We start from the raw sequence: 26,114 nt of genomic DNA on the forward strand, positions 1-26,114 counted from the left end.
ATAACTGTCACAAGCCTTGAACAGGGTCTCAGGACAGAGATGTTTACTTCTGTGCTCCCATACTGAGACTAAAACTTTCCTCACAGTGCAGGTGGGAAAAAACTGTCACTTTTGTAACTGCATTACAGACAGTCACCATCTGCTATCCAAACAAGGGAAATGCTCTGGGAAGCAAATGTCATATATTCACACAAGAAGACACAGACATAAGTCCCCTGTTCGCCATAGTACCCTTTATAACTTGCCGAAGGCAGCTATATTAGCCAATGATACTATGACAGAGGCATTTTCCATTTTAGAAGGTACTAGGCAAGGATGCCCCCTTTCCTCATTGTTATTTTTAATATATCTGAAGCCTTTTTAATATATCTGGTGCCTTTCTTGTGCACAATTCTTAAAGAAATGGAGATCACAGCTGTTCAGATAGGGGGGTTGTGAAATTAGAATCCTAGCTTTCACAGATGATCTACTTTTGACTTTGACCCAACCTTAGAAATTGTTACAATGGCTGCTTAGTATAGTAGAGGAATTTCAATACTTTTTGGGTTCACCCTAAATTTGCAAAAATCTATGGCATTATCTTTACAAACTGTGGTGAAACGTGATTGGGTGGGACAATTTCCCCTTACCTGAGCAGATGGATTTATTAAATATTTGAGGATTCTGATTCTGCAGGATTTATCCCAATTATATGTTTATAACATAGAACCTTGGTTGATTTCCACCAAAGGCAAACTGCAAACATGGCAGACATCAATTGTTGTTGATGGGCAAAGTAGCTTTATTTAACATGATGTTATTGCCTTAATGGCTTTAGGTATTTCAGATCCTCCCTTTAGTTCTGAAGGTCAAACACGAAAGGCACTAACTAAACTCCTTAATACTTATTTATGGAATAGAAAATGTGCAAGGTTGCCGATCGTGCAGGCCTACCTGCCTCGAGATAAAGGTGGATTAGGATTATTGCATATTCAACTTTTTTCTTTGGCTGCAATATGAGACACGTCAACCATTGGTTTTAAGATGTGTCTCCGTTTTCATACACCACACTTGAGACATTTTTATCATGGCCCTTTCATTTTAGTTATGTCCTTCATGCTCTTGCTAAAAGTTTGGGATAGTCTTGGCAGATTTTTCCATCTTACTCATTTCACTTGGCAGTGGATGTGTAAGGCATTGAGAATCTCCCCTTTGATAACTCCACTTTTGTCTCTGCAAGGTAATGGTGACTTTCTCCTAGGCCTCACCTCTAGTTGCTTTAAAATCTGGGAGCAGTGTGGTTTAAAATTTCTTTTTTAGGTGATTGCAGAAGATGGCCCAAGATGTGTTTTCCTATTTACAATTACAACATTATGTCCGCTCTCTGACAGTCCCTGCCCTGACGGCGGAACTTCATGAAAGATTAACGGAGACCTTTACACTGGAGGCCCAAAATCATGTACAATTATGTTTTCATCATGTGGCCTTAAAGGAATTATTACTGGAGTTCTCTTTTGTTGCCTTGGTGCAGAGGTGGACAGAAGACCTACAGGTGGAAATTACAGCATGACACTTGCAGAGTAGTCTCCAATCACATGCTGTCTTTACTAAAAATATCTTATACTGGGAATAGTAATATAAGTTGATTTTGTGGCTATACATTTCACCAGTCTGGGCCCATAAAGCCCATTTTAGTAACACTGATTGCTGCATCAAATGTCTATGCTCAGCATCATCCCTTGGTCATTTATTTTGGCACTGTCGGAGTATTCGATGTTTTTGGCAAGCAATCGGTGACCATGTTTCATTAATATGGAAAACTCATTGGACTCCAAGACCTACAGCATTATTTGGCTCTTTTGATATTATCCATGCTGCGCCCAGAAGATTTCTGCAGTTCATTCAGTGCTCAACCTTGCTGGGGAAAAATGTATATTACAATGCTGGCTTCAACCAAAGTCACCCACATTTTCCCAATGGAGATCTTTGATGACTACATAAGCTTCTCTGGAACGTTGCAAAGTTGTGGATATGGATTCTGTTCCTGGACATCTTTGTGCAATTTGGGAACCCTACTGGAACTCTTTAACACTTTTAACTCGTAGACATATAGTGAATGCTTAATACATATAATTTGGGGGAGATAGAGGGGGAGGGAGTTGGTGGTGGTTTAAAATGTTTATTGAATGCTAATACTTAAGAGAAGTTTTTTGGTTTATCATTTGATTTATTTTACTTGGAGCTGTTACATTTAAATAGTAATTTTGCTTTTGTTGATAGCAATTCAAGGATCTATTAAATATATTGCAAAAAAAAAAAAAACCTTTCAAAACCAAAAAACAATGTTAGAATCCGAAAAAGCATACTTGAATTAGTTGAATTCAAGTTTTTATTTCACCTCCACCCACTTGTATGTATGTTTTAACTTTATATGGATCATTATATTATATCTCATATTGTTTTTAACATATGTGGTTTGTGTTTTAAGTCTGTGGTTTTTTATTTGATCAGACATGAGTTCTTTTTATTTATGCTGACATGTCTTTCCCCCCTGTTTATTAAAGCCGCATTGCAATGCTGACAGTGTTGGCATTAGAGCGCAGCTTAGTAAATGGGGGGGGGGGGGGGGGGTTATGTATGTATTTATTTACAGTTTTCACAGCCCCTGACACAGCCCTTGGAAAGGGTGAAGCATGGCCGTGTCAGGCTTTTAACTATTTATGCTTTTATAAATTTGGACCCATTTAATTTATCAATCTGCTGTTTTGCTGCCCATCTTGTAGATCGTCTGCTTATTTCTTTCTTAGGTCAAAAGAAAACTAGATAGCTTTGAAACCGTTTGTTTAACATCAATTTATTTCAAAAATTTACATCCCACCATTTCAAAAACTTTTTTTTTGGCTAAAGCAGGCAACAGCAAACATACACAAAATAGACCGAAGTCTAGAATTCAAAACTCAGGGTGTCAACAGAAAGATAAAGCCTTTGTCTGCTGTACTTTTCATTCTCAGATTCCAGTCTATCACCCTCATAGCTCTTTCTTATATTATCTGCCTGTTTCTCCAACCCTCCCCCTCCCTTCCCTCATTCTCTGTATCTCATTTTCCCCTCTAGGAACTCTCCAAGAGGAGAACAGACATCTTCCCAAGATATTGAAGAGCCTTCTGACAAAGCCCTATAATTTATGGGGATTGGAAACAAACACTTACCGGAGGACCAGGTGACCCAGACATGCCATCAAGACCCTGCGTGCCCTGTAGAGAAATGTCCAACAGTGTACGAGGAGTTAGTGAAGAGTCAGCCCAGCTCCAAGTGCAGATTGCCACCAGAGGATTCCCATCAAAAGTGTGAACTACAAGAGGTTACCCCTTTGGGAGTTCCTTCTGCAGGGGCTGGAAAGGTTCAATGTTGTTACATTTGGTTTTCTGTTAGGATTTAGTGGAATTTGTTTTACCCATGAGGGATAATTTTATAAAGTCATTTATGTGTATAAATGTACATTCATTCACGTGATGGTGCCAGTAGGTGTGTATAAGGGCCAAACTGGGTGGAGCATGGGTGGAGTTTGCCAGTAAGCACATAAATACAATAATTTATGTGCATACTTCTATGCATGGACATTTCCATGTGCTCTCATGCAGGTGTAAGCATCCACATTTGTGTAGTAGGCACAATTTCTCCCACTTCTTAAATTTAAGAAGTGTGTCTTTCTATAATAGCACCTAAGTAGGCACATCCTTGCCTCTTACATGATGTTACATCACAATCCAACCCCTGCTTTGCCCAATATATGCTCCCAAGAATGCCTGTGTGTGGTGCATATAAGAGCCCATCCTTTTGGGATCTGCCAGGTACTAGTGACTTGGACTGGCTTAGTACACCTACATCCAACTTAGCATGGTTTTTCCAATGTTCTTACACAACCATATGATTTTATAAAAGGCCTTTACCACATGTAAACTGTTTTCACACATGGGAAACCCTTATGAGATTACCCCCAAATGTGTGCCAGTGCAAGCAGTCACACATATACACACAGGTACATTTGTACACGTCGGCAAGTAGCTGAGTTGTGAAGTAGCATTTCTTACCTTGAGGCCTAGACTGCCCTCTCTTCCTGGGGATCCCTGGGGGCCGGGGGGACCCTGTGAAAATAGGACTAGTACTGAACATCCCTTAAACATTATTCAAATTTAAGTCATCTTTATTAAGGGCCCTGTTTACTAAACTGCGCACAGGGCCCTATGTTTTCAAAATACAAAAGCAATAACAAAACAAATAAAAACAAATTAACATGGAGGCAAGCAATGACTAACAGGCTTATTTTCGAAAGAGAAGGGTGCCCATCTTTCGGCACAAATCGGGAGATGGGCATCCTTCTTTCAGGGCCGCCGAAATCAGCATAATCGAAAGCTGATTTTGGGCACCCCCAACTGCTTCCCGTTGCGGGGACGACCAAAGATCACGGGGGCATGTCGGAGGCATAGCAAAGGCGGGACTGGGGCATGCCTAATAGATGGGTGTCCTCAAGCGATAATGGAAAAAAGAAGGGCGTCCCTGAGGAGCACTTGGGTGACTTTACTTGGTCCATTTTTTCTTACGACCAAGCCTCAAAAAGGTGCCTGAACTGACCAGATGATCACCAGAGGGAATCGGGGATGACCTCCCCTGACTCCCTCAGTGGTCACTAACCCCTCCCACCCTGAAAAAAACAACTTTAAAAACTTTTTTGCCAGCATGAAATGTCATACTCGGGTCCATCGCAGCAGTATGCAGGTCCCTGCGGGGGGAGGTATGTGTGCGTCAGCGGAGGCATAGCAAAGGCATGGACATCCTTCTTTCAAACATTTTGGATGTCCTGAACTGCCCCCCCCCCCCCCCCCAGGGATGGCCAAATTTCAAGGAGTGGAGGAGTGGCCTAGTGGTTAGAGCACTGGGTCTTGCAATCCAGAGGTGGCCAGTTCAAATCCCACTACTGCTACTTGTGATCCAAAATCCAAATAAACAAAGGGGATGTCAGAGGAATAGCAAAGGTATGGACATCCTTCTCACAGAAACATCCACACTTTGGACATCCTCAACTGTTGTCACAGGGACAGAGGCATAACAAAGGACATCCTTTACCCATACTCCAAAAAAAAAAAAACATCCCTGACAAGCACTTGGATATTTTCACCTGGACTTGTGTTTTTCTAAGGTTGTAGATGGCAATTTATTTAAGGTTGTAGATGGCTATTATACCCGCAGCTTGTCTGCATGTATGAAGCCGTCTTTGGCTGCTTGGCTGCTCTGCACTGGCTTCCCCTCCTTAGGAAAGAAATTGTGTGCAAATGAGCTAACACTGAGGAGCTCATTTGCATGCAATTTCCTTCATGCATGCCCGTTCCTTTCCGAATCGCTAAGGGATCAGTAAGGGAAAGGCTTTTTCCGTTCAGTTAGTGCATCTGGCTGAAGGTAAGGGAGCTATGTACCTGGGAGCAATTTGTGAAGTCCACTGCAGTGCCTCCTAGGGTGCCCGGTTGGTGTCCTGGCATGTCAGGGGGACCAGTGCACTACGAATGCTGTCTCCTCCCATGACCAAATGGCTTGAATTTGGTCGTTTCTGAGATGGGCGTCCTCGCTTTCCATTATCGCTGAAAATCAGAAACGACCAAGTCCTGGGGACAACCATCTCTAAGGTCGACCTAAATTTGCTGATTTGGGCGTCCCCGACCGTATTATCGAAACGAAAGATGAACGCCCATCTTGTTTCAATAATACGGGTTTCCCCACCCCTTGCTGGAGCCGTCCTGCGAGGACGTCCCCAGGAAAACTTGGGTGTCCATTTCGATTATGCCCCTCCACATGACACACAGCCTCAGCTTAATACAGTAAAAGAAAAATACCATATTAAAGTTTGTTCTACAGTGTTATGGTGTTACCAAATCATCTGGGGTAGAACAGAAGGCTTTAAAAGGTTGCCAAACTTTAAGGAAGGGATTAATATGATTGGCTTTCTCTGCTTCATATTTCTATATAAGACATACCGAATTCCACCAAAATGTATAAATACTTTGGTATCCTTCCATTCACTTAATATGGTTTTCAACACCAGGAAAAGCAATATATCTGTTAACTTACATTGTTCATGGTATAAGTGACCCTGATATTCAAGAGATCCAAAAATTACAATTTTGTAAGTCAAAGAAAATTTAAGGTTAAGCAATACAGAAATTCTATGCCACATCATATTCCAGAATAACTGCAGGTTAGGACAGGAAAATAACATATGTTCTGTTGTACCTACCGCCAAATTACAAGACCAGCACAACTTAGAAAGGTATGGAAGTCTAGATTACTTGTAAAGAAGGTTACAGAGCTTCAGGAAGTTATTGCATCTGCTTTGGGTAAAAAGAAGTTATCAATGCAGGAGATTCAATCTTTAGTAGGACGCTTCAATTTTGCTTCAAGAGTAATTCCAATGGGGCTGGTGTTTTCATGCCGTTTAGCACTGTTGCTAAAGGGTTGAGTGAGAAGCATCATAGAGTTAGGCTTACAAAAGGTGTTTGGGAAGATTTAGAATTGTAGTATTAATTTTTGAGGCATTTTAATGGGATTTGATTGTGGCCTCAGCCTGCCGTGTCCAATACGGATTTATAGCTATTTACAGATGCGGTGAGCAGTCATGGCTTTGAGATTTATTTCCAGGGTGCGTGGTGCGCCGAGCTATGGCCTGAGTGGTAGAGAGACAGAGGACTTTGTGAGAATGTGGTTTATTGGATTGCTTTGATACTTTGGGGTCAGCGTTAGAGTAATCACAGGGTGATTCTTTTCACTGACAATATGGCGGTAGTTCAACCAGTTAACAAACTGTTCACTTGTTGTGTGATATTGGTGGAATTGTTGTGCTTTATTCTGGGGAGATGTCTGCTGTTGAATATACCTTTGGGTGCTAGGCATATTCTAGGCATTCATAATAATTTAGCAGATGCTCTATCTTGATTGCAATGGGCTCGATTACATGCGCTGGCTCCAGAAGCAGATCCAGTGCCGACACAGAAGATTTTTCCTGGATCCATCACCGAGTTATTTCAGCATGCCTTAGCTCCAAGTACTCTGAAGCTTATACTGCAGGTTGGAAGCGTTTTGCAGTTTTGTGGCAGATAGTTCCAAATGAGTGTCTTGACCTCTGGATACTTAGCTTTTGGTGGAATTTACTTTGTTTGCAAAGAAGATGGGTTGGTCCTCGGGACTTTTATCTGTGCCTATGGCTGCAATTGGTTTTGTATCTAAGTTATGGGGGTTTGGTGACCTCACTCATACATTTTTAGTTTGGAAGGTGATGCAGGGGTATGCGAGGAGTGTTGGCTCGCCTCATAAAGCAGTACGGCTCCCGATTGATTTTGACACACTCGTGGCTTTAATGAAAGAGTTGGAAGTTGTACTTTCGCGTTCAAAGTGCATTTCTTTCGATTAGCTTTTTTGTTGACACTTTTTGAAGCTGTGCCAGTTGGGGAATTGGTAGCTGCTTCTAAAACAGCTACAAGTTTGTTACTTTTGGATATACAGTTGACGGGGCTGGAGTTGTGTTTATTTATTAGACGGTCAAAGACTGACCAATTAGGAAAAGGCTCTCAGGTGGTGCTGCACAGGGCAATGGAGATGACATGTTGCCCGCTTAGATTGGCACAATTATATATATGATGGTGAGACCTCAGTGTAATGGTTTTTCATTGGTTCACATCGATAATTCCCCCCTTACCCAATTTCAATTTGCGGAAGTGTTTAAGTCTATCTTGGGTCATTTAGGTTTGAATCCAATGTTATTCAGGACTCATTCCTTCTGGATTGGTGTAGCCTCTGTGGCAACAGTGGAGGATGGGTCATCAGCACTGATTCAGCGTATAGGCATTTGAGTTATGTTTACCCTGTGAATCTTTAATTTATGTTTAATATTCTATTTTCCTCTTATTTTTCTTTCATCTAGTTCCCGCATGCTGTCATCTTCCAGTGAACATGTGCATATGGATTTGCGGGCACTCCTTCATATTCTGGGCTGGAAAACATGCTGAGGAATCCCATTGGGGCACACACCTTGGTCTGGAAACAGCTGGTATTTCTGTTCATTGGTTGGGACTCAGAGGCATGTGCTGGGAGAAGCTGTTGCCCACTTTGTTTGATGCAAGTTTCTCTTATCCAGATTTAATTTTAATTCATTAGGTGAGAATGATCTTTGTTATATAAATGGGATCGATTTAATTAAGGATCTGAAAAGGACTTTTCTGTGTCTGGCGAGTCATTTTCCTTGTACTCGCCTAGTCTGGTCGCAGATAATTCCTTGTTTAATATGGAGGGATGCTTGGTCAGTGAAGGTGATCAAGCACCTTTGGAAGAGGGTGAATGAAGAGGAATCTAAATTTATGGGACCTTTGGCTGGTATGGTGCTCACTCGTAAATTATTAAAAACAGTCCTGGATTGTACTGTCTGGATGGGGTTCATTTGTCTAATATTGGGTTAGATATATTTCTTAGTTCAATTCAGGACTTGTTGGAGGTGGATTTTTTGCCCTAATTTTTTTTTTTTTTGGGGGGGGAAGTGATGAAAAGAGTTAGGCTGTCATCACTTTGGCGGAAAGAAATGGGAGCAAGTAGCAAGCAGCCTTCAGTACTGATTCTCGTAGCATGATGTTGGAGTATTATTGGCTTGTATGCAGGAATGCCACAAGCTGACAGGAGGCCTTGACGACACCGCAAGTCTCACTGGAAAGTGGCAGGAATTGAATAATATAATTTGAAATAATTAAGGTGGTGGAGTTTAACAAATAAATCAAATTATTAAAGTGAAGAGGTAACGGGGATACTAAGGGGAATGAGGGTCAGAGACTTTTGCGATTGGAGCAAGGGTGGGGGAAGCCAGGGATTGATTGGTGTTGGGGAGGGCAGGAAGGGAAGATTGTTGTTTTCATTTCTGAAGAGATTTACTCTCCTGTTTACTAAGTCATGCTAGCGGCTGCTGTGCCCTAATGCCGGCACAGCCCATTCACTTTGAATGGGCTGTGTCAGCTTTGCCACGCAGCTTAGTAAACAGGGGCGCCCAAGTTTTCCTGAGGACGTCCTCGCAGGACGTCCCAGCGAAGAGGCGGGGAAACCCGTATTATCGAAACAAGATGGACGCCCATCTTTCGTTTCAATAATACGGTCGGGGACACCCAAATCTTGACATTTAGGTCGGCCCTAGAGATGGTCATCCTTAGACTTGGTCGTTTCTGATTTTTGGCGATAATGGAAACTAAGGACACCCATCTCAGAAAGGGCCAAATCCAAGCCCTTTGGTCGTGGGAGGAGCCAGCATTCGTAGTGCACTGGTCCTCCTCACATGCCAGGACACCAACCGGGCACCCTAGGGGGCACTGCAGTGGACTTCAGAAAAAGCTCCCAGGTACATAGCTCCCTTACCTTGTGTGCTGAGCCCCCCCAAAACCCACTCCCCACAACTGTACACCACTACCATAGCCCTTATGGGTGAAGGGGGGCACCTAGATGTGGGTACAGTGGGTTTCAGGTGGGTTTTGGAGGGCTCACATTTACCACCACAAGTGTAACAGGTAGGGGGGATGGGCATGGGTCCGCCTGCCTGAAGTGCACTGAACCCACTAAAACTGCTCCAGAGACCTGCATACTGCTGTCATGGAGCTTGGTATGATATCTGAGGCTGGCATAGAGGCTGGCAAAAAATATTTAAAAAATGTTTTTGAGGGTGGGAGGGGGTTAGTGACCACTGGGGGAGTAAGGGGAGGTCATCCCCGATTCTCTTTGATGGTCATCTGGTCAGTTCGAGCACCTTTTTGTGGCTTGGTCGTAAGAAAAAAAGTACCAAGTAAAGTCATCCAAGTGCTCGTCAGGGACGCTCTTCTTTTTCCATTATGGGTCGAGGACGCCCATGTGTTAGGCATGCCCAGGACCTGTCTTCACTATGCTTCCGACATACCCCCAGGAACTTTGGTAGTCCCCGCGACGGAAAGCAGATAGGGACGCCCAAAATCGGCTTTCGATTATGCCGATTTGGATGACCCTGGGAGAAGGATGCCCATCTCCCAATTTGTGTCGAAAGATGAGCATCCTTCTTTTTCGAAAATAAGCCTGTAAGGGGCTCATTTTCAAAAGAGAAAAATGTACAAAAACTGCCATAAAGCACCATTTGGATGTTTTTCTTCTCAAAACGTCCAAATTGGTATTTATGAAACCTATTTTGCAGACATTTATCTATGCAATTCATTTGCAATGCATCCAAATTACAGTGGAGCATGTCGATGACATTTCAAAGGCAAGAATATGGTGTGCCTTACACATGGACTTTTGACAGCCATAATTGAACAAAACAAAAACATCCAGGACTAAAGCCAAGATGTTTTGGTCTAGACCTGTTTTCAGAACAAATAAGGCACAAAAAGGTGCACTAAATGACTAGATGACCACTGGAGGGAATCAGGGATGACACCCCATTACCTCCCCCAGTGGTCACTGACCCCCCACCCCCATAAAAATATGACTTACCAGCCCCTATGAAAGCCTCAGATGTTACAGGCAGGTCAATTAGAGCAGTGTGCAGGGCCCTGGAATAGTGTAGTGTTCAATGCAGTGCACTGTAGTCAGGTGGACCCAGGCCCATTCCTCCCCCTATCTGTTACACTTGTGGTGGAAACTGTGACCCCTCCCAAACTCACCAAAACCCTACTGTACCCATCAGGGGCGTATCTGAACTGCGGCGGTAGGGGGGGCCAGGGCCAGAGAGGGGTGGCACATTATAGCCCCCCCCCCCCGCCGCCGCCGCCGCCGCCGCCGCCGCCATTGCCGATCCCCCTCCCCCCAGCCGCTGCCATTGCTAACCCTCCCCCTCCGTTGCTCGCCTACCTTCGCTGGCGGGGGACCCCAACCCCCGCCAGCCGAGGTCCACGTCCTCCTGCCGCTGCCGGCTGCCTTTGGTCCTTTCATTCTTCCATTGAAGCTGGCGCCGACGAAAAAGTTTCTTTTGAATCTGACGTCGCTGCACGTTGCACGTTGTACGTGCAGGACGTCAGACTCAGAAACAATTTCTGAGTCTGACGTCCTGCACGTACAACGTGCAGCGACGTCAGACTCAAAAGAAACTTTCGTCGGCGCCAGCTTCAATGGAAGAATTAAAGGACCAAAGGCAGCCGGCAGCGGCAGGAGGACGCGGACCTCGGCTGGCGGGGGTTGGGGTCCCCCGCCAGCGAAGGTAGGCGAGCAACGGAGGGGGAGGGTTGGCAGCGGTAGGGGGGTCCAGGGCGAAATCTGCGGGGGCCCAGGCCCCTGAGGCCCCACGCAGATACGCCCCTGGTACCCATATATAGGTGCCCCCGTCACCCATAAGGGCTATTGTAGTGGTGTACAGTGGGGGACAGTGGGTTTTGGGTGGGTTTTGGAGGGCTCAGGGGACAAGATAAGGGAGCAAAGGTGAGATTTGCACCTGGAAGCATTTTCATGACGTGCACTGGGATGTCTGGGGGACCAGTCTACTAAAAATGCTGGCTCCTCCTACATCCCAATGGCATGAATCTCTACATATTGCACTTATTCATTTCTTTTCTTTTTTTTCAAAAATGGACCAAAAAACAAAACATCCAATGCACAAAACCTTGTTCAAAACAGTATTTTTGAAAAAAAAAAAAAGATTGTTCTTTTTTCAAAAATGACCCTATTTCCTGTTCAGATTTTGGACGTTTTGTGCAAAAAGTCCAAAGTCAGATTTAGATGTCATATCGAAAATGCCCCTCCAAGTAATGTATTTATTTAAGGGCTGTACATTTAACATGTTTTAATGTGATTAACGCATTAAAATCTTTAAATCGCATCAATAATTTTAAGCATTAATCATGTAAAGCTGCTTGCTCCTGGTTCTACTACCTATTTTTCTCTCTTTCCTCCTCTCCCAGACTTTTCCTCCCTCCGGCATATTTTTCACTCCTACGGCTGTCCTCCTTCCTCCCCGATGCTCCTGCAGCTTGTCCTCATCTACCCCCCCATCGCCACCGTCATACACTTGCAACCTTTTATCTCCTACAACCTCACTCTCTGGCATCTCATCCCCCCTGCCGCTGGCTCATGGTCCTCCGAACTTGCCTTGTAAACATTAGCACACACTGCTCCACTCCACTGTTCTGTAACCGGAGCCCTCCCTCTCTAGTGTCCCACCTCCTCTGATAAAACTTCCTGTTTCCTGCTGTAGGAGTCGGATGCTAGAGAAAATGGGCTCTGGTTACAGAGGAGCGGAGCAGCGTGTGCTTAATGCTGCCGTGTGTGCAAGGCAAGCGCAGAGGGCTGTGCGTGGCGGGGGAATGAGATGCCAGAGAGAAGGGTGGCAGGGGAGAAAAGGCTGCAGGTGTGTGGCAGCAGCAGCGGGAGAGGGGGTCAGCGGTAGGAGAGAAAAATATATGCAGGAGGGAGGAAGAGTCTGGGAGAGAGTCACCGGGTGGTGGGAAAGAAAAAGCTGTCAGTGCTGGGGGGTAGGAGAGAACACGGGGCAGCTGGAGAGAAAAAGCTGCAGGGGAAGAAGTGAAGAAGAGAGGAGAGAAAAGAAATAATGAGAAGAGAGGAGGCCTTGAAAATAGAGTTCAGAGCACAGACAGAGGACCAGAACCAGAGACAGGGAATAAGGTGATTAGAAAAATAAAATCACTTGACAACAAAGATAAGAGAAATGATTTTATTTTCAGTTTAGTAACTGAAGTACAGTATGTCAGTTTTGAGAATTTACATCTGCAGTCTATATTTTGCACCATACAGGTGAAAATGTGAGGGGGGGGGGGGGGACTTTATGCAATTAATCGCACAACTAAAATTTTTAATATCACTTGATCATACGCATGCAGATTTTATCGATGTACAGCCCTAATTTTTTTATTTGCTTGATGTTTTAATAAGGCTGCAGCCAAAATGTTGTTCCACCTTAAAAGGTTTTTGGAGTGGTTTTTGATTTGTGAGTGAGTACGGAAACAAATGCGATTATCAATGTTATAAAACTCACTCCTCACACAACCATCCAGCAGTAGCGTTCAAGCACAACCCCCCCCCCCCCCCCCCCCCACACACACACACACACATACTAAACATTATTTATTTATTTACAGGCACTTGATATATACCGCACATTGCACAAATTGTGCAGCTGAGCAGTTTACTAATAAAGGAGAGAAAGAAACTACATATCCAGCTCAATATTTAGATGCACCTATTGGATAAGTACAGCTGACTGAGTCTATCCTAACAATGCCACTGAAAATCATGAATATCTGCCCCTGCACTGGATAGCGGCAATGTGATACGTGGGTAGAGCAGGAGCAGTTTCAGAGACATTCAGTCCTGCTGTCTGGGTACCTTAGGACACAAAAAAGGCTGTGCTAAGATATTCAGACAAAGTAGGACAGCAGGACTGAATATTACCACTACCCAGATAAGGCCAGCACTCATCTTTGTATCCAAATGTTCGGTGCCAGCCACTACCCGGAGAGCTGTGGTGAAAATCCAGATTATATTTCAATGATGCAGCTGGTACTTAATTAAAAAAAAAAAAAACAACAACAACCACAGTGTTTTAAATATTGACCCAATCAAGTCAATGTCTCTAAAACTGTATAAAGCAATTGTACAGCCTTGTTAATCTGAATATGAGACTATAAGATATGGCAGATGGGAAGAAAGTTCTTGTGTTAACATTCACTTACCTGCAAGCCTGGGTTTCCCACATCTCCTTTATCACCCTTAAGACCTGCTGCTCCCTGGTAAAACAGCAATACTTCATTATGAGAAACCATGAATGAGACAGTCCCTATAAATGCCATATCACAGGGGTCATTATTCGCACTATAAATTTATACTTGCAGCTGCTCACTTTTTAAGGTCCTATTGAAACCAGAAATCTAAATTTAGGATCTCAGCTGTAGTCGGTTCTCAGATGGGGCCAGTTTCAGCTCCTAACTCCCACGCTAGGCTCCCAAACCCTTTGAAAATTGGCTTACAAGAATCTGCCTTGGGTATAACTTGTGCTATTTCAAAGTTGTGCAGAAGAAAAATGTAGATTTATTTTAATGCACCACTTTGCATTGGTGGAAAGTTACTTGCTTAACTAAATGCTCTGAATTTTCCAGGGGCTTTATGATTTTTTTTTAGTCCAAATTCTTATATCTGATGCTAAACTCATCATTTTGTAGGTTCTAACTAAGAATTATAAAAGAGTTTAGAAAAGCGATTGAAGTAAAAGGAAAGCAGTAATTTGATCTTGTGCAATTTGAGCTTGGAATTATGAGGAACGTTGCATACCTCAGAACTCTTGTCAGTGATTCCACGCAGGCCTGGTGACCCCATCCGACCCCCTGGACCTTCTACTTCTGATTGGCCAGGAGGACCTGGTTCTCCCTAATAAGTACAATAAATGTAAGGTGTGACTTCTTTGATTCCAATATTTTGTTAGATTATTCTGTAGTTTTCCTTACAGCCCCACTACTCAAGCACTGTGCACTCCAGAAACCCTACAGTCTTCCAAAGAGAAGGACTGCAAGCTTGTCTTGCCTTTGTCCTGCCCAGGAATTCCATTTTCCACCCTCCTTCTCTTAGTAATCCCTTCATCAATAGCCTTCTTCAGCACCACCAGTTCCTAGCAATTGTTATCTGAATTAGTCCACTGCAAGTACAATGTAAATTCACCTTCCCCCTCCATACACATAGGCATACACAGTTAGTGGCTCTGAAGGCTGGCAGGCTTGCTATGCACTTCTGAGGTCACAGCAATGCAGTAAACACTTTAGTTTAATTGTTTGATATAGAACATTTCATTTCTCATACAAAAGTGGCATGGAGTGGCCTAGTGGTTAGGGTGGTGGACTTTGGTCCTGGGGAACTGAGTTCGATTCCCACTTCAGGAACAGCTAGCTCCTTGTGATTCTGGGCAAGTCACTTAACTCTCCATTGCCCCATATAAGCCACATTGAGCCTGCCATGAGTGGGAAAGCGCGGGGTACAAATGTAACAAAAAAATAAAAGCAGTTTACTAGACAGTAGCAATATTTGTGTGGGCCCAGGGTTGCAATAGGTGGGCACATGCATTTCCTCTCTGCCCCCATTCCACTCCTTCCCATGCCCCCTACCACTACCACCAAATGTAAATAATTAGTACCCTGGCTGGCAGGGATCCCTAAGCCCCACCAGATGAAAACATTCTCTACTGAATCCCCAGCCTTCTGAATGCTGTGGCAGTTGGTGGCCACACTTTCGGCTGCTGACACTGGCATAGGCATCTGGCACATACTTCTGTTGGCATAGGAGCTAACTCTTTAGGTGCTGTGAGTGCTTGAGCACCCCCAATATTGAGAAACATTCCTTGTTTGTGTCCAGGGAAGGGTTATTTCTACTGGGCTTAGCACCCCCAATAATTTTGAAAAGTTGGCTCCTATGTCTGTTGGCACCAGTGGCTGGGAGCGTGGCCATTAACTTCCAGGAGAGTACACATATTTAGGACCTCTAGTACCATACCATACAAGCTTATATCCCGCTAATACCTTACAGTTCAAAGCGGATAACAAAGCAAGGTAACCAGAGCACACTTCTTACCATTTGGGATTACATTCCTCCGACGAGCTTCATATCCTTACTGAGATATGGCCTCCTAAACTGCACACAGTATTCTAGATGTGGCCTTACTAACACCCTGAGCAGAGGCATATCACCTCCTTTCTGCTGTTAAGCCTCTCTCTGTGCAGTCTAGCATCCTTCTGGCTGTGGCCACGGCCTTGTTACATTATTTCACAACCTCCATATCATTAGGCATTCTCTCTCTCTCTCTCTCTCCTGCTCTGTGCACATCAGTCGCTCTGCTCCCATTACATACAACACCTTTGCATTTCTGTACTACAAAGGCATCACTCTGCACTTTTTGCTTTAAAGGTTAACTGCCAGCTACTCAATCTACGGCGTAGTCCCAGGATACATGACAGACCTCATAGATCTACCAACCAGAAACAGAATCGGATCATCACGATCATACCTAAACTTACATTACCCAAATTGCAAAGGTCTTAAATACAAAACAACTTACGCATCCACTTTCTCCTACGTAAGCACACAATTAAGGAATGGACTCCCGAAAGCTGTAAAAACAATCAATAACCACCTAAACTTCAGAAAATCACTAAAAACCAACCTCTTCAAAAAGGCTTACCTCACCGATCCAACGTAAATCCCCATGTCCAGCAACACAGCTCAACCAATGATCGTACTGGACAATATACAATCTTCATTCCATACGACCTTCACAATGCCTGACACACACCTACCTCATTTGACCACAATACAACCTTGTATTTGTTATCAACCGACTGGCGAATGCCTTTACGGTACTATGTAAGCCACATTGAGCCTGCAAATAGGTGGGAAAATGTGGGGTACAAATGTAACAAATAAATAAATAATTTTTTTTTGACTGCTTCTCATTTTCTCCACTTCCTCCAGGGTGTCCACTGATTGCAGATTTTGTGTCACTTGCAAAAAGGCAAACCTTTCCTTCTAATCTTTCTACAATATTGCTCACTGCCATCAGTTTTTCAGCTACTAGAGTGGGTGGGTGAAAGGCTAGGTATGGAGAAATTAGTCTTACCTGATCATTTTCTTTCCATTAGTCCTTTCCAAAATTCTAGAACCTGTGTGATAGTTGTGTCCATCAACCAGCAAGTGAAGATAGAGAACTGAAAACTGAGCTGAGACATATCTTTCTTGGCATCTAGTCCAGCTCCTCAGTATTTACATAGACAAGCAGTAAGGAGAAACTCAGAATAAACATATCAACCTTAAACAACTCACTAACCTAACACTAACAAGTTGAGCAAACATGTGTGGACTTCTCTCATCTTTTGGACAAAACAAGAGATATGCAGGAAACACCATGCAAGGTGACAGTCATTATTTGGCCCATTACTTTGCACCAACTAAACATCTCAGAAACTTCAGATGGGCCTCTGGAACAATGGAATGGACTAAAGGAAAAAAATTATCAGATAAGATTTAATTTCTCCTTCCGTTACTCCTACTAGAATTCTGTATGGCTGCAGAGCGCAGAATTTGCACAGAAATCCCCAGTCACGCAGAATTGGACCCCCCGCTACTCAGCTGACCCCCTCCCCCACTCGCTCGCTCAACTCTCTGCCCACTGCCACCCGGCCTACCTGTGCACTCCCTGGTGGTCTAGCGGCCTCTTTGGAAAGAAGAACCCCACTCTTTCCTGCCTCGCTGCCGCTGTTCTCTGGCTGGTGCCATGCTTTTTCAAAATGGCCACCGAGACTTCATGTGGTAATTTTATGAGACTACTGTTTGAAGTCTCAGTAGTCATTTTGAAAAAGCATGGCAGCAGTAAGAGAGAGGCAGCAGCGGGGCAGGGAAGAGTGGGGTTCTTCCTGTTTCAGCTCCTACTCCTCCTACCTCAGGTGAGTGTGGGGGTATCTGGAGGGAGGGAGCGGCTGTAAAAAAAAAAAAAAGGGCATGCTGTGGATGGCTGTTAAAAAAAGGGATGCTGTGGATGGGAGGGGGCTATAAAAAATGGATGCAGTGGGTGGGAAGGGCTGCAAAAAATGTGAAAAATGTTTGTGCAGAAGTTTGAAATATTTTGCACAGAAACTTTTGATTTTTTTCCTCTCCCTATCCCTCCTACCATGGCCTAACATCTCTCTGCCCCTTTTTCTCAACACCTCTATCATCTTCATGTCCTATCTCTATATCCTCCTGCACCCCCCCCTCCCCCGTGGTCAATCATCTCTCTTCCTCTCCCTTCCCTCCATGGTCCAACATTACTCCAGCTCTTTTTATTGCTACTGTTTTCTCCTCCCACCCTATCCCACAGAAGCCAGTATCTCTCCCTACCTCCTCCCCTCCCATTGTTCAACACCTGCCTCTCCTTCCCTTCTTTCCCTGGGTCCAACATCTTTCTCTTTCTTCCCAAATGCCCTCCCATCTAGCATCTCTCCCTCCCTCCCCACCACTCCTGAGTCCAATATCTTTCCCTCTCTCTTCCTTCCTTCCTTCCACCCCATTGCCATCTTTCTCTCCTCCTCCCCTGTTCCCAGGCCCATCATTTCTTCCTCCACCATCCCCTCCTCCTGGTCTATTTTAAAATATCCCCAGAGGGCCCCGGCGGTTCCCCCATCTCTTCACCCTTCTTGACATTCCGATCTGAGGTTTCCCTTCCTTTCCTGACTGCCTTACATCGTGTTTTGTTGACAGGAGATCATTGGTGGCTTCGGCGCAGCAGCGGTTTTGATACTCTGCCTGTGACTGCCCCGGCGCTGTTCCTCTGCCACTGCCATGTTCCAAACAGAAAGTTGCGTCAGAAGGGGGTGAAATGTGGCAGAAGAACAGCACAGCTGGGACAGTCACAGGCAGCGTATCAGAATCACTGCAGCGCTAAAGCCGCCAATGATCTCCTATCAACAAAACACGATGTAAGGCAGACAGGAAAGAAAGGGAGACCTCAGATCAAGATGACAAGAAGGGGGAAGAGATGGCAGACCGAGGGGGCCCCCTGGAGCTGTGAAGCCCCCCCCCCAACACCGGCCCTGACTGGCCCACACCTCCCATCCCTCTGTATCACCCATAGACTATCTCCAATCACACAATACTTCAGTGTACCTTACAAAATCAAATTCAGAGATGTCTTACAACAAGATATGTTTCACTAATAGCATCCTGAGCAGGGGAAGACTGTCTCACCTGGGGTCCTGGGTCCCCTTGCTCCCCCTTTAGTCCTTGTGCTCCTGAACTGCCCTAGAAAAGAGAATAAAGAAGCCACAAAGGTTATTCTTGAATGTTCATTTCTGCTGGAAAGGAAACTGTCCCACTCCAGCTGCATGTGACACCTCCAGGCTCTTCCTTTCACTACCACAACTGCTTAGAAAAACGATATGCACCAAAGAACCTGCAAACTCTGAGGACATAATGCAGCAGGTTACAGCACAGGAGTCGCAGTTCTACTGAGAGCACATCACTGCTGAAGACCAGGCTGAAGTCACTCCTATAACCACCAAGCTATCCTGCATATCTCTAAGCATAGAGACATATATACTAAGTTTGATTTCATTCTATCTAGCACCATTTTGGAAAATATACTCCTGCATTCAATAGATCACAGGACAACAGTCTAATAATACATCATGAGCAGAAGGGGAGGGAATTAATCCTCGTTGCTTTCCATTTCACTAAGTCAGCCTGGGGCTTGGTTCCTAGAAGGTTCTCCCTATGGTTTTCATGGCAATAAACTAGACAAGATGAACTCACAGGTGGTCCAGAGGGCCCTGGAGGTCCATGTATTTCTGAAGTACAGGTGCAGGAGGAGACGAGGGCAGGGCAGGTGTCTTCGTTCCTCTAAAGAAAGCAGGTAAAGAGAAAGCAGGCATTCTAAGGGGAAAGTACAGCACAAGCAGAGAAGATACCAAGACTCTATGAGACAAAGAACATAAGGCTCTCAGAAAGTCTCACTGGATTAATGCATTGGGAGGGGCCTCAGCTTCCTCTGGCTCCTTCACACTTCCAGCTCAATTGGACCTGGAACTCGGATCAGGCACCATGAGCCTTCATTTGCAACTGCCCAAGATTTTTCATCTCTCTACCATCAATACATGAAGACCGGTTGTTGTAGTCATGATCCTGAGCCAGCTCCTTCCAAAATCATTCAATGACAGACCTGAACCCACTGGGTCCTAGGAGTTGCTACTGCACACAGACTGTGCTCCCTCTATAGTATCCTGACAATCTCTCCACTGAACTGCCACTGAGGCACCAGTCCTATCTTCACCCCTAGAGCTACATTTAAACCCAGTTTAAATCACATGACAAATCGGGGGGGGGGGGGGGGGTTGGTGTTGGTTAACTGTCCTCTGAATGCTTCCAAACTATTGAACAAACCAGCATGAGAGTACAAGACTGGCAGCCTGTGTTCATGAATGCTGCAGGCCTGGAAAGCTAAAGTGGCCCCATGGAACGTACCAGACCTCTAATGGTGCCCACTGCGGAGATGAGTCCCAGGAAGATTTGGGCCCCCCTTTTTACCTGGAACTTTCCTTCATCTAGGATTCCCTCTGTGCCTAGCCAGACTTTCTTGAATTTCACTCCCCTGGAAAGATGTTGCACTCATTCTATCCATGAAGAAGTATTTCCTAGCACTATTCCTGAATCTCATTGACCACAGTAACATATAATAACATAGTAGATGATGGCAGATAAAGACTTGCATGGTCCATCCAGTCTGCCCAAAACATGCATACTTATCTTAAGCTCTCTCTGCCATTTCCAGGGCATAGAGCACAGAAGTCTGCCTGGCACTGGCTTAATTTTCAACTACTGGAGCTGCCGTCGAAGCCCACTCCAACCTAACCAGATCTAACTAGACACTGAGCATTACCAGTGCAGGCAGGTCACAGCATTGGTCTTCCTCTGGCCAGAGTGAACTGCAGATAATCTGGAAGGACTGTAGCTGGAACTGGAACAGACAGAATTAGTAAAGGCGGAGGTTATTCTGCAAAAATGTGTGTATAATTGATTGTGCTCCATGTTTTATTCTCAGTCCTGCTCCCACATGTAACAAAACAGTTGTACAGTGACAGTGATAAGCAGATATCCATAATACACTTCTACTCACAAAGCATCAAGTCAGAGTGTTTTCATACACTTCAACTTGCAGTCGTAGACATGACAAAACAAAGTCTCAAGTTGAGCAAAATAGCTCCAGCTTTCCTACCTCTCCCACTTCTATACCCTCCCTTGTCTGTGGCAACCCCTAATTTCTGTCCCTGTTCATACCTCAGGCTCCTAGCAGCTCTAAAGCACTTAGGTATGACCAGAAAAGGTAAAAGCAAGGGGGGATCTGAGGGCAGCAGCCTGATTATACCCCAATGGTGGCCCATGGCAGCATTACTGTAATTCAACAGAAGGGAAAAATAAGCAGGATTACAAAATCAGCATTGTTTCATTCTGCAGCAGTTAAGATGGGCAGGGGATTTTATAATGAGCTGTTTCCAGAATCCTGATGTAGCATGAGACCCACAGATCAGAGGGATTTAAAGATCTTCAGTACTGAGATCAGTCAGCCACTGGTAGATAATGAGGTTTTTAGTCTTCCAGAGAAAATCATCCGAGGGAGGAAACGATGAGAAAGACACAGAAAGACAGAGTAATTGCTCTCCAGACTAACATAGACACAGAAGTAAATATAGGCCTGCAGCTAATTACCAAATATAACTGTTAGGGCTTAGAGGATTCATAAAGTGGCAGCAAAGACTTACCGCAGCTGATCTGCTGCTTGGTCCTCTGGTGGCCACCAACTTCCCCAGCATTTCAAAGCCCTGGCTGGAGACCCTGCTTACCCGGTCCATGGGCTTGGTTGATACTTTCTGACAGTCAATATGTAGAGTGATAGTGTGATAACTCACAGCTACATGCACCTGGTGAACACAGGACAGGCAACATAGCTCAAAGCATCTATATAAGAATGATATAGACAATCTCTTTGGCATAATACTGGCTTAGCCATTGGCACATGGTTCCAGGCCAAAACAGCTGGCAAGGAAACTTCACTGGTGCAGAGACTGCCTTGATTTGCACCAAGCTCATTAACATTGACCTCTACTTACCTCCCACCAACCCAACCACAAATCACCTACCCCTTCTCATTCTGAGGCAGGAGTTCCAATCTCTGTGTGCCACTTCTTGGTCATTAATAAATCAGTTTCAAATCTTACCAGTAGTGATTAATAGACACATCAAATGAAGGAAATTTGTTCTTTCTTGCCAGAAGAAATAAATGGATTTGACCCAATTAAAAAAAAAATAAAGATATGAGAATAGGTAAAGTAACATCTATGCAGCTGCCTCTGCAGCCTACAGAGCACAGCTCAGATCACTGAAGATATGTTTGGATTTCTGTCTGATTTTAAAGTAGTTAAAGGGAAAAGCTTATGTAGGATCCCCTTACAGACAACCACCCCCACCTCACTGTCTAGATTTAAAAACCCCATGATCATAGTACCAGTGTATGGAACGCCTGTCCTGACCCATTTGCAGAATGAAATGACTCTAGGAGTGTCTAATGGAGTGGAGTAGAGCGGCCTAGTGGTTAGGGTGGTGGACTCTGGTCCTGAGGAACTGAATTTGATTCCCACTTCAGGCACAGGCAGATCCTTGTGACTCTGGGCAAGTCACTTAACCCTCCATTGCCCCAGGTACAAATAAGTACCTGTATATAATATGTAAGCTGCATTGAGCCTGCTATGAGTGGGAAAGCGCGGGGTACAAATGTAACAAAAATAAATAAATAATGCATATGCTCCTTGCACTCTTATCTACACAAAACCAACTGCCCTGCCCACCACAGCTAAGCACCACCCCTTATTAACCAACAAATTCCCTCCCCCGCAGACCTGTTATTAGTGACTAATGACACTGGAGCAGTAGCATTGGATTGTAAAGCCCAGTGGGACTTTCAGCACACCTTCTTCTCCCGGTTCTTATCTCCTGTACAGGAGTTAGCAAGGAGCAGGCCTGGAAGAGGCTCCCACCTTTGCAACCTGATGCTGCTGCTATTGTGTCATCAACCTCTAGACAGGCCTCTGTTTCAGTGACAGCAGGTCCATGTGACAGGAAACACGGAGGATTCTTTGCCTGTCTGGAGGCCGCAGTCAGCAGAAAGTCAGCACTTACACTGGCTAGTTATTTGGTCCTGTTGGCCACTGCCCTCCTTTCAGGAAAGCAGGCTAGTCTTGCTAAATACCAGTCAGTTAAAAACCATAAGTATATGTAAATGCTGGTATACATTCTCTATGTGCATTTATGTGTGTGTACACTTTTCTCACTGTGGTCTTTTGACTTAGTGATCACATATCCCCTCTTAGATAAAAGAACCTTATGAAAACTCCCATAGAATATCTTCTTCACTTCCTGTTGGTCAAAGGTGATTTCCTGCAAATCAGTCCTGTAGTCACGATAGAAATAGGTGAAGAATTTCTTTTTGGCTAGAAAGAAAGAAACATATCTCATGGTCAAAAGAGAATCCATCATCTCCATTCCACCTCCTCCTCCCAGCACTCCAGAAGTATCAAGGGTCAGATACTAGAACTGATATAAAGTATATCCCAAACATATTCTGGACTTAAATCATACATAAGGAGCCTCATGTTCATTTCTCTAACCCCATATCTTCAGGAAATGACTCCTCAGATTCCTTAGTGCATTAAATTCTGGTCCATCAAACTCAACAATTCATAAATATCATTGTTTTTTTTATATAGCAGAACTGTGCAAGGCATATGTAAGGAGATGTAGGATGATTTTCTCTCAACAGATTTGCAAATGCATCTCACTCACACCTTGAGCACCACCTGCTGTTCCAGTACTAAGACCCACTTACACACAGCTCAACTATAATGCACCTCAGTCCTGCCACACACCACCCCCTTCTCTTCCATGTGATTTGGAAACCCTCAACGGGAACCTCTCCTCCCTCTCAGTGTCTCTCAGTCCATCCATAATGCCTCCACCAGTATCTCTCTCATGCACTGCCCAGTTTCTCTCTCTCTCTCTCTCTCTCTCTCTGTTGTCCCCATATTCTGTCCAGTGTCTATCCACACCCCCATACTCTGTCCCCAAAACCTACCACATGAACATTGAGAGCTCAGTTATCCCAACGTAACACTAACATGGGCAGACTGCACTCACTCTCGCCCCCTCTCCCTCATCCTATCACATCGTTCACACAGACGAAGCATGAGACAGGATTTTCTTTGGAAATAAATGGCACTCCACCCCTTATGCTACTGTGCCCCCTCTCTGCCCAGCACTAGTATCCCCTACCTATTCAGTTTTTCCATTGCCCCAATCCACTTCTGTCCTCCTTGCCTCTATCCCTTTCTCTGTCCAGCACCTATGTCCCAGGATGAGAAGGTAAGAACTGCATTTTGCACATGTGGCTCTTGAACCAAAGGCTGGTACTCCTCACTAGCACCTCCATTCTTCATTCTATTACTTCATATAGCTCCCTGACTTCTAAATTATTATATTTGATGACATGACTATTTACTTTATTACACTCTAACTCATCACCTCTCACTACTAGCACAGAAATATCTGCAATTCACCACTAAAGCAGAAACCAGGTTACTCCTTACAAACTTTTATTGAAGGGCTGAAGTGGTGAGCAGCTGATATCTATCCAAGCAATCAAGGAAGCTTACGGTGAAGGACAAGCCCAAGGAGTGGCTGGAGATCCTCATCCACCATCTGCCAGACAGCAAAGGGCTCCTTGGATGTGCGGGGAAGAAGTCGGAGGAGAAGGCTGATTGTATAATCAGTAGGAATTCCATCTGGATGGATTTCTCTGAAAGACAGCCAACAAAAGATGACCCTAAATTTTCAGTATACAGACACAATGAGGGAGGTGAAGAAGCAAAAAGACCATGTATGAGAGAGACAAGGATAGAAAGATGCAGCTCCAAGAACTTAGACTGATAACTATATTTGGGGCTAATCAGGAAATTCTCCAAATAATTATTAACATAGCTGTCTGGCCAATTATCCCCAGTCAACCTTCATTTCCAAGTTCCAGTCCAGAGATGCTGACACGAATTGTGAAGAATGAAAACCAGGCGGTACTCAATTATGTTCTTCCTACTAACCAACCTCGTTGGTCGTGTTAGCTGAATATCTTCATGAAGGGTATATGTGCGAGTCCCACTGAAGATAAATGGCTCCATTGCAACTCCATCTATAGAGGAATATTCTTTTTCCACCAGCCCAAATGCTGCCATCATGTCAACTCCTGGGGAAACAAAAAGAATAAAGAAGATAACAGAAACAAACATATTTAAATGAAGAAGGAATACATGGCCTACAGTTAATATTATAGGTAGAATTCAGTGCATGACCCTACTAGATCATGGTGTCTCAGTGCCATTTGCTTCTGAGCCCATTCTCATTCAGTTCTGACCTGGCTTATTGAGCAAGGACCATCTGATGTGTACTGTAGGTGTTATAAGACTATATCAAAAATCATAAAGCATGTGACAAAATAGGTGCTCTGTTTATCTGGATGTATCCATTTGTGCATAAGATGTCCATTGTCTCATCCCAGGATTGGATCTAGTATAAATACAAGAAAAATCCTGGCTGTCTCTTTGGCCTTTGAGATATTACCCCACCCCCTTGCATTATCCATGGGTTTAGATAGTCAAAATGGAATAGAAGCATTCCCCAATTGCTTCTACCCTGCCTTTGCTGGATTACAAAATGGTAACAACTTTGGAAGGGTGGCAGTCATTTTGAAAAATAGAAACAGGATAAGGGCAACTCAGTACTGCTCGAACCTCATCTCGACCACTGAAATCCATAGGATGGGGTGAGAGGCGAGGGGGGCTGAGGGGGATAACTGGAATTTTGTTTCAATTTGTTTGTATCTTTTTTTTAAACATTTTCATTCAAAACAAAACAGAAAGAAAAGAATGAACATTTTTTCCAGTGCACATCCCTTCTGAGCTCTGGTCCAAACTACCCATAGTCAACTTCTTCTATTCCCTATTATTTAAGTTGTGAAAGAAGCCAAACTTTTCACAGGGAGAGCACCTTCCTAGATCATGTGCAGAGAAACCAGCCTGAGAAATCTTGAAATCTCCCTGACCAACACAACATTAGAGAGCATTTTTCTTCCAATGTTGATGCCACCTTTAGTCTCTTCTAAAACAAGTTTTCCTGTAACCACAGCTTTGAGACAAACACCTACCCTCCCTGCCCAGATTCACAAGAAAAGTCTCAAGAAAACAGTGTCTTTCTCTGTTTCTACCATTTGTGCTTCTAGGCAGGGGTTTTCTGGTTTGCAATGTAGAGAGTCAGTGTCACCCCTGTGGCATTAACCCAGCTCTTCCTTTAAACTCAGACAGTCAGACTCCCTTTGCTGAGATTAATAGCTGTCATGCTGCAGGGTTTAAAATTTTAATTCCTGAAACAGTTATCTGCTGCAGTAGCAAGCACTGAGATAACCAGATAATGTTTAGTCTAAAAGGGACAGGTATTCATTCTCATTTACCCTACAAAAGTGATTCCTTTGCTGTAGCATTTAT

The 26,114-nt window shown here is 44.2% G+C and overlaps 1 protein-coding gene across 1 annotated transcript in view; it reads right to left on the reverse strand.

Moving 5' to 3' along the window:
- The window catches only part of COL20A1 (collagen type XX alpha 1 chain), a 111,310-nt gene that overhangs the window by 27,136 nt on the left and 58,060 nt on the right, over positions 1 to 26,114 (reverse strand). Inside the window, exons 24-34 of the mRNA XM_030213275.1 lie at positions 24,682 to 24,820; positions 24,237 to 24,379; positions 22,909 to 23,018; positions 21,294 to 21,452; positions 20,414 to 20,491; positions 19,291 to 19,377; positions 18,727 to 18,780; positions 14,296 to 14,391; positions 13,701 to 13,754; positions 4,071 to 4,124; positions 3,189 to 3,233 (exon numbers count right to left, since the gene is read on the reverse strand). Of these exons, the coding sequence (XP_030069135.1) occupies positions 3,189 to 3,233; positions 4,071 to 4,124; positions 13,701 to 13,754; positions 14,296 to 14,391; positions 18,727 to 18,780; positions 19,291 to 19,377; positions 20,414 to 20,491; positions 21,294 to 21,452; positions 22,909 to 23,018; positions 24,237 to 24,379; positions 24,682 to 24,820 (1,019 nt within the window). The remainder of the gene's footprint in view (positions 1 to 3,188; positions 3,234 to 4,070; positions 4,125 to 13,700; positions 13,755 to 14,295; positions 14,392 to 18,726; positions 18,781 to 19,290; positions 19,378 to 20,413; positions 20,492 to 21,293; positions 21,453 to 22,908; positions 23,019 to 24,236; positions 24,380 to 24,681; positions 24,821 to 26,114) is intronic.

Source organism: Microcaecilia unicolor, chromosome 8, assembly GCF_901765095.1.
Source record: "Microcaecilia unicolor chromosome 8, aMicUni1.1, whole genome shotgun sequence".
Lineage (NCBI taxonomy): Eukaryota > Metazoa > Chordata > Amphibia > Gymnophiona > Siphonopidae > Microcaecilia > Microcaecilia unicolor.